The 17,315-nt window shown below is 36.9% G+C and overlaps 1 protein-coding gene across 3 annotated transcripts in view; it reads right to left on the bottom strand.

Annotated features, from left to right (window-relative positions):
- Positions 1-17,315, bottom strand: part of Ddx42 (DEAD-box helicase 42) — a 53,216-nt gene that overhangs the window by 23,702 nt on the left and 12,199 nt on the right. For 2 of the 3 annotated variants that reach the window (XM_087210189.1, XM_087210188.1), the window contains exons 3-4: positions 7,336-7,486; positions 592-653 (exon numbers count right to left, since the gene is read on the bottom strand). In XM_087210189.1, the coding sequence (XP_087066315.1) occupies positions 592-653; positions 7,336-7,486 (213 nt within the window). Of the gene's footprint in view, positions 1-591; positions 654-7,335; positions 7,487-17,315 lie in introns of those variants that run through there. The other variant, XM_087210190.1, reaches the window with a different exon arrangement.

Genomic DNA, 17,315 nt, shown 5'->3' with positions numbered 1-17,315 from the left:
GGAACCTTGGGAAGGGCTTAAAGTACTAATTGCCAAGTAAAAGAAAAAAGTCCAGCCGTGCCTGGTAGAAAAAGCCTTAGTAGTATTTAGCAAGGGAAAGAGGCAACTTCTCTTTCGCAGAAAATAAAGTATTCAAGTTTTTATTATAGTTACTAAAGCATGATGTCACACTTTAAAATTAGGTTTTATTTCTAATAATATATATATAGTTTTACAATATCACCACCATTATTTCTCATAATCACACAAGCATTAACCTATTTTATATTAATAATGGGACAAAACTCAATACAATAAACCCATACTTTACTAATCAAGCCTCTCTAACTCCCAGGGCAATTTATTTATGTTTACTAAACAATGATTTATAGTTGAAGATCAAACACTGTTCTGTCAGACAGAATGTCTTTTAATTACTGCAAACACAAAGGGTTCTGTGATCTACAGAACTACTCAAGATACAAGGATATCATAAAGCAAAGATATTTATATACCTAATTTGTTTTCTCTGTAAAGTTTGGGGGAATAAGCTTTGTAATACTTTAAGTATTTTTCATGTAACTTTTGTGAAGGGAGAAGAAAACAACTTACTTTATGTTTTTTCTTTCCTTGTCCTTTTCTTCGAGCCTCTTCATGTCTCTAGCTGCCTGATCCTAATGGAACAAAAGGTTATATAGATGTATGGAATTACATTAACTAAAAACACTGAAAGAGAAATTTCTTTAAAAAGAATTTTAGGGGCTGGGGATTTAGCTCAGCGGCACCGCACCGACCTAGCAAGCGCAAGGTACTAAGTTTGATCCCTGGTACCAAAAAACCCCCACAAAACCAAAACCAGAATTTTAGGACTGATAAAAGCGTCACCATGGTCTAGCTATGGGCTTTTTGTTTTTGTTTTATTTTGCTAGGCTCTTGCACATTCTAGTCAAGCACTGTATCACTGAGTTACATCTCCAGCCCTTTTATCTTATTTTGAGTCAGGGTGATCTTGTTAAATTCCCAAGTCTAGGTTCAAACTTGTGATCCTCTTACCTTAGCCTCCTGAGTAGCTGGAATTACAGGCATGTTTCATTGTTAAGTGTTTTGACAATTATATTTTGATGCAGACATTCCCCATTTAATGACCTACCTGTTTAACAACTTGTTTATACAGTACTATAGTTTTATGTTCTATTATACATTACAGTACCGCATATAAGAGTTATGCAACTAAAAGCACCCATCAAGTTGGAGTTTCCTTTGACCATTTCTTTGTTCTGAATATTGTAATGTACACACTATAAACAATTCCTCATTAAGTGACCAATTCAGTTAATGACCCACAGTTACAGAACTGTAACTTGGTCATTAAATGAGGAATGGCTGTAATCAAGCTGCATTCTGGTAATTATTTTCCAAAGAGAAAATATTCAAATGTGCTAAATAGACTACACATGGATTAAATGATTTATATCTGTAGTATGCATACTATCCTGGCAAAAAATTAACAAAAATGCTTAATTCACAAATACATAACATTTGGTCACTTTATTGAAAGGTTAATGATATCATTATAGCTATAAAGGGACTTAAATTCAGGCAAACCACTTTCTCCTAGTATTGCTCAAAACCATTTGATTAAATTACCAGTGGGCCTGGTAAAAATATAGATTTCTGGATCTAACTCTGGAAAAGTAATTCTCAACCTGGGGTAATGTTGCACATAGACATATCATAGTTTGGAGACATTTTTGGTTATCACAACTTGAGGGGTAAGGAAGGTGAAGCCTCTGATTGGCAGAGGTCAGGGGTGCTACTCAACATTCTCCAATGCACAGGATCATTCCTGTAAGAAAGAATTATTAAACCCCAAATATTAATACAATAAAACCTTGGACTGTGAGTAACTTGTTCTGAGTGTTTCTCAAGAGAAGCAAAAATTTCTAATAAATTTTAACTTGATAAAAGTGCAATGTCTTGCAATTTAACATGTTATGCTGAACATCACATGATCACAACTGAGCCAATGATTCTCTCTCTCTGTGGGATTGTGGGTGACTGTCTCCAACAGCAAGAGATTATAGAGGAGATCTTACCTGCAGAGGAGGAGGAAGAGAAAAAGGTGGGAGGAATCCCTCCCCTCAGATGAGATTAGGGAGAGGTGGAAAATGTGGCAACAGTGCAAACAAGGCTGTAGCAGGGGGAACTATGAATCTGACAACAGATTTAATGAAAACAGAATGTCACATTTCCTCAAAATCTTCAAAAGGAGACAAAAGCAAGTGTCACTGGATAGGTTCCTTGTTAAAGTTGCAGAAAAAGAAAGAGATTCCATTGAACAAATAGATAGCAGTAATTCCATTAGTGATAGTGAAAGTCATCCTACACAATAACCCTCCTTTTGTGTCTCTCTCACACCAGCCAGGAAGATTTTCAAAGACAAGTGCAGGTTAATTTGTTTATTTTTCTTTATATTTTGTATTTTATTATTTTGTATTATATTACAGTACTATAATCATTGTATATGAATATTTTTGGGTTGTAGAATACGTCACCTGAGTTTCCATTATTTCTTTTGGGGAAATTTCGATATACAGGTGGCTCTGGACTACAAGCATGTTTCTGGAACGAATTAATACTCACAAACCACGGTTTTACTATAATCTTGAGGTAGAAAACTGTGACTGTGCTCTAGTTCTACTAAATCAGAACCATTAAGAGTGGAGCTAAACATCTATAGTTCTGGGCCTAGGATTTAGCTCAGTGGAGCTGTGCCAGCCTTGCAAGCACAAGGTCCAGAGTTCGATCCCAGGTACCCCCAAAAAAGAGACATCTATAGTTCTTACATTTTCCAGAGTTAATTCTTATGCATGGCAAATTGATCTAAAGTGATCCTCTTTTATACTGGCAAATTGATCTTTTCTTCATACAACTGAAAATCAGTATTGGAAAAATTATAATTTTCTTCCAAGTATACACATTTTGCATAATTGCTTTTCATTATAAAGCAACCTGAATTTCTCTATCTTTGAATTATTATTATTGAGACAGGGTCTCACTCACTCATATTCAAGTTGCTCAGGCTGGCCTCAAACTTTTTTTTTTTTTTGTGGTACCGGGGATCAAACTCAGGACCTTGCGCTTGCAAGGCAGGCGCCGTGCCACTGCGCTAAATCCCAGGCCCTCAAACTTGTGTTTTTAAAGACAGGGCCTCACTATGTAGTTCAACCTGGCCTTAAAATCACTACATAGCCCAAGCTGGCCTCAAACTCACAACAATCCTCCTGCCTCAGCTCCCAAGCACTAGGATTATAGGTGTGCGCCATCACACCTGGCTGGCCTCAAACTTGTAATCATCTTGCCTCAGCCTCCCACAGTGCTGGGATTACAGATGTGTGCCACCACACCCCCTCTTTCTTTGATGTTTTAAAATGCCACTATATAAATCGAGGCATGATGAGGTATTCCTGATAAAGATGAATTATTTTTAAAAGTACTGTTACACACAAACTACTTTAAAGGGATTGAGCTGCCAAACACAAAATATGTATGACTATAAACTAAACATGATATAAACAATGTAACACATGAAATAGGTCAGAATATTTATAGAACATGCGTTTTAAGCCTACACAATAATTCTTTTTTTAGAGCAGTCTAAAAACAAATCTTCAATTTTAGTATATGTGCTGCCGAAGCAAGCACTAAAAACTAATCTTCATCTAGTCCAAGCACTAGAAAAGTTTATTCTTTTCAGAAAAGTTGACATCTAAGATCAGAAATAAATATAAAATTCTTAGGCACTGACGTATTTTCCAAGCTTAGTATCTAATCTTTTACTTTAAAAAATACCCTTTTAATGCTGTATCAAAAAGATACTCAGGAGAATGACACTGTACCATAAAAGATACAACAATTTCAACTACTTAAATGTCAAGCAAAAGAATTTGGGCCATTCTCACATACTCTCACTGAAAAAGGGCTATGTCAGCTTTTGGTACCATAACAAATCTAAATTTAAACCTAGAAAATCAAAAACTGATTTTTTCTTCAAACTTATCACTAGGATATCAAGAAATAGTGAGATGACTGGGGCCAGGGATTTAGCTCAGTGGTTCCACCACCTGCCTTGCAAGCGCAAGGATCTGAGTTCGATCCCCAGTACCAAAAAGAAAAGAAAAGAAATAGTGAGATGAAATTCTCTGGGAAACAAAGCCATTTAGCTTTGTCCACACTGAAGATGAAGAAATCACAATGTGCACAAGTCACCTCAAACATGATAAATCATTTATTTATTGCTTTTACTCCTGGAGTGAATCATTTAACACACTTATTAAATACCTACTATGCTGCAAGACACGTGTGTGTCCTAAATAATTTTGGTGTTTGGTACATATCCTGAATAATCTGGTAAAAGGCAGAAATATACAGCGCTAGAAGAACTTAAAATACAGAATAATACAGCATAAAGATTATGGATATTGGTGGTGAATTCTGTTTCTGCTACCTATGAAGTAAGGATATGGTCTCTCAGCAAGTAACTTGAGTTGAATTAAATCAAAGGTGAGAACCTCAAATACCTGTTGGTGCCAAGCTAGTAATAAATAAAGCCAGAATAAGAAAAGTTGCTTCTTTTGATACACAAATATTTTTTTCAGTGGTGGGGATTTGAACTCAAGGCCTTGTATATGCTTAGAAGTGCTTTACTGCTGAGCAACATCCCTAGCCACTCAGATATATTTGTGATTGTACTTCAGTAAGTGGGTATCATCTTCTGAAGTATGATCTCATTTTTACTGTATTACTGTGTTTTATTTTCTGATATTGATACAGACCTGAATTCAGAAAAATATTTCTCCACCCAATGAAAAATTACAAAGCAAGTGTGACAATAAATGATTCGAACAGTGGCCTATATGTCAAGAAAATAGGGGTTGATGTTAACAAAAAAATGTATGCCTTATCTAAAGGAGGCAGCCTCTTGGTCAGTAATAAATTTTTTCTATGCAAGACCAGATCTCATTTTTCAAAGTGTGAATTTTCAGATAAAATTCCCAGATTTTAAAAACATTGGCTCATATTTTTAAAAAGCAATTATTTAGATCACACAAAATCACACCTAACTTGGATTCTTTCCTTCCTTCAAGGAGAGAATTCTAGCTGAAGACAAGTATGGTACCTAGAAGAATGTTACTTCAAAAGCAAGGAAGTGACAATTTTTAAACAAGGGGATTAATACAGTGAGACAGATGATTTGGTTTCATTAGGCTGTGGTTACATACCACCTAAGTAGGAGAGCAGAGCCTAAAAGAGGGAGAGAATTTAGATCAGGCAAGAGTTAATGAGGGTATCAGGGAGGATAATAACAGTGACAACAGAAAGGAAGAAAAAGATGCAAAGGATATTGTAAAGACTGACAGACCTAGCAAATGACAAAAGAAAGGGTAGCATTATGTACTAGAAAGAGCTGGGCCACATCTTGCCGATATGACGTGGAACAGGTGATATGAATTGATTTGAATTGTCTTTGGGCTCAGCTTTGCATGTTTTAGGCCTGGGGTTCAATCCTAGTATCACAAACAAGTGAATTATCTTAGGGCTCAGTTTTCTTATCAGTTAAAAATTATATATATTACTTTCTCCCTATGTTCCATGGTTATTTTGAGGGTAAAATGAAGTAAGTCATGAATATGCTTGATAACGTGGTAAAAAGAAAAGGAAGGAGGTAAATGAAAGAAAGACATTAAAGACAAGGTTATAAGCCAAAGTTATGTGAATACTGATGTCAACAGATGACAAGAGAACGACCTGGTTGAGGAGGAAATGATGAATTGGGTTTAAAGTGCCAGTGGGACACACCCATGTAAAAATGGTCAATATGCTTCTGGAAAAGCAGGGCTAAAACCTCAAAGAATAAAGCATGGGACTAAAGACATGAATTATGCACAGAGAAGCTAACTTTTACAAGCGGATGAGGTAACTATGAAAGCTATAAAAAACAAAATAACAAGTCAACATAGACACCTGAAAAGGAACCTCTATATTTGAAGAACTGAAAGAGGATCAATGAAAGATCTGTCAGTTGGATAATTAATGGTGTAACAATAATATAGTGGTTATGTTTTTAAAGTTCTCTATTTTTTTAAGGCAAGGTCTTGTTAAGTAATTAATCTGGCCTTGAACTAACTTAGGCTGGCCTCAAAACTCATGGCCATCCTCCTGCCTCAGCATTCCAAGTGCTAGGATTACAGGTACGTGCCACCACATCCAGCTCAAGAGTTCTCTTACAGAGATACAGAAACATTGGGCTGGGAATTTAGCTCAGTGGTTCCGCCGCCTGCCTTGCAAGCGCAAGGACCCGAGTTTGATCCCCATTACCAAAAAAAAAAAACAACAAAAAAAAGAGATACAGAAACATTTGAAAGATGAAACTGTATGTCCAGGATTCACTTTAAAATAATCAAAAAGATTTTAAAGAGGGAGAGGTCTGATAATACAAGATTGATATTAAAAGTGGTTAACTGATAAATTTGAGAAAATAGGTACATGAGGGTTTGTTTTATTATTCAGCTTTTGTGTATGTTTGAAAATTTTCATAATAAAAAGTAAATATTTAAATAATTAGAAGACTTTAAAAAACAGGTGGTCATGAGTTTCAATTTCTATAGGGAGGTCACAAGTATTGATGGTAATATTAATAAGAAATAATACAGAATTTGAAATTTTAGTAAATTCCTTAAGTTAAATTGCTTTACACAAATATGTACTTAAGCCAGGTTCAGTGGCACATGCCCCTAGTACTAGTACTCAAAAGGCTTAGACAGGAGGATCACTGCAAATTCAAGGCTAGCCTGGGTTACATAGTGAGTACAAGACCAGCCTAAACTACCAAATGAAAATGTCTCCAAAAAAAAAATTACTCATTAAATGCTAAATTGAAGGAGATCATGTTTATTCTACTTAATAATATACTAAAATTATTAAAACAAAGCAAAACACAAATCATCAGCTATGCCAGGCATGTTGGTACACACTTGCAATCCTAGCTACTCAGAAGGCTGAGGCAGAAGGATTGCAAGTTCAAGGTCAGCCTGGGCAACTTATTAAGACCTTATCTCAAAATAAAAAATAAAAGGACTGAAAATGTAGCTTGGTGTTCCCTGGTTTTAATTCCTAGTACCTCAGAAAAAAAATCTTGAGCTACTGTGTTCAAGGGTTATAGCTACTGATCATCTCTGAAAATACTAGAGGATGTAAAGAACAACAACAAAAAATGCCAACAGGCAAATGTGAGCAAGGTTTATTAACTATTTATAATTCCTAAATACTTTAATGAAACAAACCATTAATACTTGCCTCTACTTCAGCCATAAATGCCTCCAAGGGATCATCATCACTGTCAGAATCTGCTGGCTTAGAATGGAATTGCTGACGTGTAGGTGAGTTTTCAGCAGGAATGTAAGGCAAATCAACATTACCAGAGTCTTCTTCCTCATCTTCAAAATATCTGAAAATTAAAATGCAGATTGGTAAAGTGAATATTTAGTCTAGGGTTAATGAATCCTTCATTTAACAGATACTTTTATATGTTAATTTCTTTTTTTTTTTTTGGTACTAGGGATCGAACTCGGGTCCTTGCACTTGCGCAGCAGGCGGCAAAACCACTGAGCTAAATCCCCGGGCCCAGATACTTTTATATGGTATATCTTACTATTCAGAGATTTCTCCTATACAAGTCAAATTAAAGAACTCCAAGGTTTTGGCTATGGGTGTTAAGTACTTATTACTTAATAAGTGCAAAAATTCTAATATTCCACAAAAGCAGTCGCGGCAGATTCTCCATTTTAATAGTGTGTTTAAATCATATTTCAGTTCTGTTAAAAGGGTTTTCAGTGCAATTTAGTGTATCACTGTTGGAATAAGTATAGCAAATATTAAAGAGCATGTGCCATGGGGGGAAAAACTTGTATGAAATCTTTTTTTTTTTTTTTGGTACTGGGGATAGAACTCAGGACCTTGTGCTTGCGAGGCAGGCGGCAGCACCACTGAGTTAAATCCCTGGCCCCTACTTGTATGAAATTTTAAAAATTTATTCTTCATAATCCTTAAAGAATTAGAGATATTTTCATATGACTAAAGGCTTTCTTCAGAAGTTCTGGACTATTTTCTGAAACCAACCAAAAACTTCTAGACTTAAAAAGTAAACGCTTAATCTACAATTCTTCACAATAGTTAACTGTCCTAAAATAACTTCAAGGCTGGGCATCGTGGCACACACCTGTAATCCCAGCACTTGGTAGGCAAAGGTTGGAAGACTGCCGTGAGTTCAACGCCAGCCTGAGCTGCACAGTGAGTTCAAGGCCAGCCTGAGCTGCATAGCAAGAGCCTGTTTAAAACAAAAAACCCAAAAGAATAACTTAAAAGACTAGATGAAGCATCACTCGTCCTACAATAAACATTCCAGGAAAGGATGTCAATACAACTTTGTTTTGTTTTGTTTTCTGAGATAGGGTCTCACTATGTAGTTCAGGCTGGCCTTGATTGAACTCTGTAGCACAAGCTGGCCTTAAACTCACAGCAATACTCATGTTTTAGCCACCTGAGATTACAGGCATGTGCCTCCATGCCTGGCTAATACAGTTCTTTTTTTTTTTTTTTTCTAATACAGTTCTTGAAAAACAAAAGTAATACACAGTTTAGACCTTACATCAAAGTTAAACAAATAATAATGTAACTGAATACTAGTTCAAATATCTTCAGCTTAAAAATTTAAAGCATTTCAAGTCATCATAGGATTTAAAAAGCTCTAATAACTGTTGTTACTGTTGCTCTGCACATATTAATGTAATAATTGCATATTACTAATTAATATCAGTCATGCGCCTTATAATATTGGAGTCAATGACAGACTATACATATAATGGTAGTTCTATAAGATTATAACGGAGCTGAAAATTTCCTATGGCCTAGTGACACTGTGGTACAACATTACATTAGTGATGGTGCTGGTGTAAACTTACTGTGCTGCCAGTAGTATAAATATATGATGTAAAGTTGGGTGTGATGGCACATGCCTGTAATCCCAGCACTTGGGAAGCTGAGGCAGGAGGACTGCCATGAGTTAGAGGGCAGCCTGGGCTGCACAGTGAGTTCAAGGCCAGTCTGAACTGCATAGCAAGACCTTGTTTCAAAAATAAATAAATAAAAATAACAGTAGCCAGGCATGGTGGCACATGTCTGTAGTTAGGAGGCTGAGCCAGGAGGATGATCACTGTGAGATTGTGGGCAGCCTGAACTACACAGTGAGACTGTCTCAAAAAACAACACAAAATAAAACAAGAATTTAACAATAAAATGGCATTAGGCAGGTCCTTCGGGAGATATTCCAGAAAGAGGTACTATTATCACAAGTGACAGCACATGCACCATCCTTGATTTTTAAAACCTTCCACTGGGACAAAATGCAGAGGCAGAAGTCAATGACATTGATGATCCCTGATCCTGTATAGGCCTGGAGAATATGTGGTTGTATCTTAATTTTTAACAAGAAAGTTTAAAAAGTAAAAAATATAAGTAAAATTTTAAAGTACAAAAAGCTTACAGAATAAAGATACAAAGAAAATGTTTTTGGATAGATATGATGTATTTATGTTTCAAGCTAACCATTACTACAAAACAGCAAGTTTAAGAAGTTACAAAAAGCTAAGGTTAATTTACCACTCAAGAAAAAAACCCGCATTTTTAATAAACTTAAGTGTAGCCTACACGTATGTAGTGTTTATAAAGTCTACAATAGGGTACACCAATGTCCTACACCTTCACATTCACTGACTTGTCCAGAACAAAATCCAGTCCTACAAGTGTCATTCACAGTAAGTACCCAACATAGGTGTATCTTTTTTTTATTACTGTATTTTTACCACACATTTTCTACATTTAGTTATGTTTAGATGTACAAATACATAGACCACTGTGTCGCAACTGCCTACAATACTAAGTAACATACTATACAGGTTTGTAGCCCAGAGACAACAGGCGATATCATAGAATGTAGGTGTGCAGGCTATACCAGACAGGGTTGGTTAAGTACATGATGGGATGTTCATGGGACAATAAAATCAACTAATTATACTTCTCTCAAAACATATCCCCATCATTAAACAATGCATGACCATATACACTAGCAGTCATTTATATAGTAACTATTATACACACATATATAAATGCAGTATTGGATAGTCATTAATACAGTAGGCTTTATTTAACTAATAAAACAGTGTCCTGAACTGATAATTGCTCTCTATAATAACAATCCTTGACTATGCTGACCTTCCAACACTACTTTTGTATTTGATTCCTGAATAACATACCAGGCTTTCTAAAATGCTGTTGTGTACTTTTAAAAGATATTTAAAATTTATTTATTTTCAGTTTTTTGGTTTTTTGTGAAACAGGATCTTACTATGTAGCTCAGGGTGGCCTGGAATTCATAGTGATCATCCTGCTTCAGGCTCCCTAATACAAGGACTACAGGCATGTACCACCACACCTGGCTAAACAGATTTTATTTTGTTATTTTTTTTGGTACCATGGATCAAACTCAGGACCTTGAGCTTGCGAGGCAGGCAACAGCACCACTGAGGTAAATCCCTGGCTCCACTGGCTAAACAGATTTTAAATTCCAATCTTGAGAAAGTTTTAAATTTATAAAATAAAACAGGGCCTGAGATATAGCTCAGTGGCACTGTGCCTGCCTCCCAAGCCCAAAGTCCTGAGTTTGATTCCTGATAGCAAAAAAACCAAACAGAACAAATCAACCAACCTCAAACAGTGCCAGGACCAGGCTGGAAATAAGAGCAATAAAATATTTCCTGAGGGCTACTGATGCAGCTCAGAGGTACAGCACTTGCTTAATGTGCATGAGGTCTTGGATTTGATCCTCAGCACCACAAAAAGGAAAAAAAAAAGATTTCTTTCAGATTCAGTATAGAGAGATTTTTTTATTATTATTATTATTATCATCATTATTATTTTGTGGTACCGGGGATCGAACTTAGGATTTTGCACTTGCAGGGCAGGCAGAGTGAGAAATTATATATAGAAATTAGAGGTCAAACCCTCAAATCCCAGCTTTTTATAACATCTTACTAGACACGCAAAGTAAAAATTATAATTGGTGGACATGCCACCACTCCCAGTGCAGAGGAGGAGGCTTCTGGGTCTACGTGCCACTCCTCCAAGCACAGACGAGGGGAGCCTTGTGCAGGTGCCAGTAGCAACGCCCCCCCCCACAACCCCTCCACCCCTGTCGGTTGAAATGAGAAGACACATAAACAAGCCTCAAAACCAGACTTCCAGATCACCTACAGTAACCCCAAAGGGAAATGAAAAGGAACACTCTGATACTCAACCACTTGGACTCTCTGAACTGGCAACAAAAGAGGATCTGGAAAACATGAAATCAGAAATAATTTCTCAGTTAACAGTAGAGATTGTGCCCATAGTGCAAGACAAGATTAATAAATCTAGAGAGGAGCTGAGGAACATGACAGAATCCGAACACAGGAAACAAATGGAATCCATAAAACAGATGCAAACAGATTTCCAGGAGATTAAAAGCTCCAATGAAGGGCTGGGGATTTACCTCAGTGGTTCCAGCACCTGCCTCACAAGCGCAAGGTCCCAAGTTCAATCCCTGGTACCAAAAAAACCACAAAAACCTCCATTGAAAGTCTATGCAGCAGAATGAGCCAATGTGAGGACAGTTTCAGATATAGAAGATAAGATTGCAATTAGTGACCAAGAAAAGAAAAATTGCTTTAAAATTGTAAGGGACCACAAGAAATCAAATCAGCACCTGCCACACAATGCAAAGAAGAATAACATAAGACTAACTGGAGTCAATGAAGAAACAGGAGAGAGTGCAGACGACATAAAAAAACTGGTCACAGAAGTAATGGCAGAAAACTTCCCAAGCAGGGGAAAAGAACTTGACATACAGATGAGTGAGGCATATAGGACTCCAACTAGTCTTGATCAAAAAAAACAATCTACACATAAGCATATAATTAAGACTCCAGAAGAACAGAGTTCTACAAGCAGTTAGAGAAAAGAAACAAATCACATACAAAGGAAAGCCCATCAGAATCACAGCAGACTTCTCAATGCAAACCCTCAAGGCAAAAAGAGCTTGGAGTGATGTATTCCAAGCCCTCAAGGAAAACAGCCTCTAACCCAGATTGAGGTACCCTGCAAAACTATCTTTCAAAATTGATGGAGAAATAAGATACTTTCATGACAAAGAGCACCACAGGAACTTCATGAATACCAAACCAGCATTCCAAAAAATTTTAGACAAGATCCTAGGAAAAGACAATGAGGATCACAACCCCAGGAAGCACAGCAAAATGAATCCACTGGGCACAACAAGAAATTAAATGCAAAGGGAGATAATCCAACAAAAAGAAAAAGTAATGACAATGATAAATCAATACGTTATGGTAATGGTCTCAATTTACCAATCAAAAGAAATAGACTGGCAGAATGGGTCAAGAAGCAAGATCCAACAATATGCTGCATACAAGAAACACAATTCAAAAAGAAACTCATACACTGAAAGTGAAAGGGTGGAAAATAATACTTCATGTGACAGGAACCTGAAAAAAAAACAGGAGTAGCCATCCTCTTTGCAGATCAAGTGGATTTCAAACCAACACTGATTAAGAGAGATAAAGAAGGACACTACATCCTTGTAAAGGGAACAATCTAAGAGGAGGAGATGACAATCATAAGTATCTATGCACCAAACACTAGTGCACCCAACTGTATAAAACAAATACTAATGGACATGAAAAATCATATAAGCACTAATACAATAGTAGTGGGGGACCTCAATACCCTACTGTCACATAGATCAAGTAGACAAAAAACAAGCAACAGAATATTAGAACTCAGTCAAACTCCTGAACAAATGAACTTAACAGATGTTTACAGAGTGTTCCACCCCACAAAATCAGAATACATTCTTTTCAGCTGCACACGGGTTGTTCTCCAAAACAGGCCACATACTGGCTCACAGAACATATTTAAGTGCAAAGGAACTGAAGCTATCCCATGTATATTATCAGATCATAGTGCGATGAAATTGGAAAATAAATAACAAAAGAAATTGCAAAAATTTCATACACACATGGAAATTGAACAACACACTTCTGAATAACCAATGGGTCACAGAGGAAATTAAAGAAGAAATTAGATAGTTCCTTCAATTAAATGACAATGACAGTACAACATATCAGAATCTGTGGGACACAATGAAAGCAGTCTTATGAGGGAAATTCATAGTAGTGAATACTCATATTAGGAAAACAGAGCGAGCCCAATTAAACTACCTGATGCTGAACCTCAAGTTTCTAGAAAAAGAAGAGCAGGACAAACCCAAAGCTCATACAAGGGAGGAAATTATAAAGATCAGAGCAGAAATGAATGCAAAGGAGACTAAGAGAACGATACAAAAAAAAATCAATGAAGTAGGCCGGGGATTTAGCTCAGTGGTTTCGCCACCTGCTGCACAAGCACAATGACCCAAGTTCGATCTCCGGTACCAAAAATCAATGAAGCCAAAAGTTGGTTTTTAGAAACAATAAACAAAATTGACAAACCCTTAGCCAACCTTCTCAGAAAAAGGAAAGAAAAGGCCCAAATCCAAGCAATTAGGAATGAAAAGGATGAAATTACAACGGACCCAGCAGAAATCCAGAGGATCATCAATACCTATTTTGAGAATCTATATGCCAATAAGATGGAAAATACAGAAGAAATGGACAGATTCCTAGGTATGTATGAATTACCAAATTTGAATGACCACCTAAAAATTCTAAACAACCCCAGTATCAATCAATGAAACTGAAAACATAACTAAAAACTTACCAACTAAGAAAAGCCTGGGTCCTGATGGCTTCACTGCTGAATTCTACAAGACATTTAGAGAGGAACTACTGCCACTACTGTTTAAACTCTTCAATGAAATTGAAAGGGAAGCAATATTCCCAAATTCATTCCTGGAAGCAAGCATCACCTTGATCCCCAAAGAGGAGAAAGACTCAACTGAAAAAGAGAACTACAGACCAATCTCACTAATGAACACAGATACAAAAATCCTTAATAAGATACTGGCAAATAGAATGCAGAGGATCATCAAGATCATAAACTCTGACCAATTGGGATTCACCCCAGGGATGCTGGGATGGTTCAACATATGCAAATCAATAAATGTAATACACTATATCAATAGAGCCAAGGACAAAAAGCATATGATCATCTCAATTGATGCAGAAAAAGCATTTGACAAAATCCAACATGCATTTACGATAAAAACCCTACAAAAAATTGCAACAGACGGTCTCCACCTCAATCTGGTAAAAGCCATCTTATGAAAAACGAACAGCCAATATCATACCAAATGGTCAAAATATGAAATCCTTCACACTCAAATCAGGAGCAAGACAAGGATGTCCACTATCACCACTCCTGTTCAATATAGTTTTGGAAACATTAGCCACAGCAATTAGACAAGAGAAAGAAATAAAAGGAATAAAGATAGGAAATGAAGAAGTCAAACTGTCATTATTTGCAGATGACATGATACTCTATACAGAAGACCCCAAGAACTCCACCAAAAGTCTTTTAGACTTAATAACCAAATCCAGTAAAGTAGCTGGATACAAGGTCAACACACAAAACTCAATAGCTTTTCTGTACACGAACAACAGACTCACTGAGAGAGCAATAGGGCAAACAATTCCTTTCACAATATCATCCTAAAAACTGAAATACCTAGGAATCAACCTAACAAAAGAAATCAAAGACCTCCTCTCTGAAAACTATAGCACTCTGAAAAGAGAGATTCAAGATGATATCAGAAAATGGAAAGACATCCCCTGTTCCTGGGTAGAAGGATCAACATGGTGGAAATGGCCATACTTCCAAAACTGCTATATAGATTCAATGCAATCCCAATTGAAATTCCAGCAGCATATTTCACAGACCTTAAGAAAACAATCCAAAAATTCATTTGGAACAAGAAGAGACCGAGTCAGCCATCTCATCTTCAACAAAGGAGCCAAACACCCTCACTGGAGGAAAGATAGCCTCTTTAATAAATAGCACTGGAAAAATTGGGCTTCAACTTCCCAAAGATTAAAACTAGACCTATATCTCTCACCATGCACTAAACTAAAATCAAAATGGATTAAAGATCTAAATATTAAAATAGAAACTCTGAACCAGTTGGAACAGAGGTTAGGTAGAACCCTTGAAGACATCGGTGTAGGAAAAGATTTTATGAACAAAACCTCAGTTGCCCGTGAACTAGCACAAATAATCAACAAATGGGATCTCTTCTTATTAAAAAGCTTCTGCACAGCAAGAGAAACCACCAGCAGTGTGAAGAGACAACCCACAATGTGGGAAAAAATCTTCACCTGCTTTTCCTCAAAGGTCTACTATCTCGAATCTATAAAGAACTTAAACAAATCAGACCTCCCAAATTTAAAGACCCAATCCAAAAATGGGCATCTGAAATGAACAGACATTTCTCAGACAAAGAAGTAGAAATAGCAAATAAATACATGAAAAAATGTTCAACATCACTGGTCATTCGAGAGATGCAAATGAAAACAAAGCTGAGATTCCACTTCACTCCAGAAAGAATGGCTGCTATCATGAAATCAACCAATAACAAATGCTGGCGGGGCTGTGGGGAAAGAGGAGCCCTGCTCCACTGCTGGTGGGAGTGTAGACTGGTGCAATCACTGTGGAAATCAGTACGGAGATACCTCAAAGAACTAGGACTGGAAGTCCCATTTGACCCTGCTATTTCACTGCTGGGGATCTTCCCCAAAGAATTAAAAGAATCGTACCACAGTGATATATGTGCACCCATGTTCATAGCAGCACAGTTTGTAACAGCTAAAACTTGGAAAGAGCCCAAATTGTCCATCAACTGGAGACTGGATAAAGAAAATGTGGTTTTTTTATAAAATGGAGTACTACTCAGCCATAAAAAATGAGAAATTAGAGACATTTATAGCTAAGTGGATGCACATTGAGGCCATACTCTTAAGTGAAACAAATAGGACACACGTGTAAATACCAAATAGTTTCTCTGGTGTGAGAAACTGAAAGTGTAAATAAGGACTAAATGTATAATAGGTCATGTGAAATAGGAAGAAAAGGGGCAAAGGGGAAGGAAGTGGGAGGGCTAGGGGAAAGGATAGAAGGGAATGGGATTAATATGAGAAAATGGAAAAATAGGAACAAAATCTTTGTAAATAGAGAGGACTGGAGGGGTTGAAGGGAGGGCTGGGCAAGGGTGAAAAATAAGAACCAAGAGGGACTATGTAAAGGTACAAATTTCCAATGATGAATGTCATATTGTATACCTAAAATGTACCAATGATTACAATGAATAATCGATAATGTAAAATAGGAAGAAAAGGTCCAAAGGGGTAGGGGTAGTGGGAGGGGCAGGGGAAAAGAAACAAGGGAAAGGAAAAAATGATGAGAAATGGAAAAAATGGAAATAAAGTCTTTGTAAATAGGGAAGGGTAGAGGGCATGAAGGGAGGGCTAGGAATGGGGAAAAAATAAGAACCAAGATGCATTATATAAAGGTACAATTCCCAATGAGAAATGTAATTGTGTTGTATACCTACAATGTACCAATAAAAGAATTTAACACAAAAAAGAAAAAAGAAGAAGAGACCCAGAATAGCAAAAGCAATTCTAGGTAACACAGACATGGCAGGGGGTATTACAACCCCCAACTTGAAACTATACTACAAAGCTATTGTGATAAAAACAACATGGTGCTGGCAAAGAAACAGATCTGAGGACCAGTGGAACAGATTGGAAGATGCAGAAACAACTCCAGAGACACTTGGCCATCTCATCTTTGACAAAGGAGCCAAACACCCTCACTGGAGGAGAGACAAAGATAGCCTCTTTAATAAATGGTGCTGGAAAAACTGAGTTTCAACTCGCCAAAGATTAAAACTAGACCTCTATCTCTCAGCATGCACTAAACTAAAATCAAAATGGATTAAAGATCTAAATATCAAAATAGAGGGGGCCAAGGATTTAACTCAGTGGTTCAGGCACCTGCCTTGCAAGCCCAAGGTCCTGAGTTCGATCCCCAGTACCAATTAAAAAAAAAAAGACTCAAAATTTAGGGCCAGGGATTTAGCTCAGTGGTTTCGCTGCCTGCTATGCAAGCACAAGGACCAGAGTTCGATCCCCAGTACCAAAATAAATAAATAATAAAATAGAAACACTGAA

The sequence above is a fragment of the Heterocephalus glaber genome, unplaced genomic scaffold (assembly GCF_053883595.1).
Source record: "Heterocephalus glaber isolate CG9 unplaced genomic scaffold, H.glaber_assembly_v1.0 deba00001124, whole genome shotgun sequence".
Lineage (NCBI taxonomy): Eukaryota > Metazoa > Chordata > Mammalia > Rodentia > Bathyergidae > Heterocephalus > Heterocephalus glaber.
This window is presented reverse-complemented; position numbering and strand designations above follow the sequence as displayed.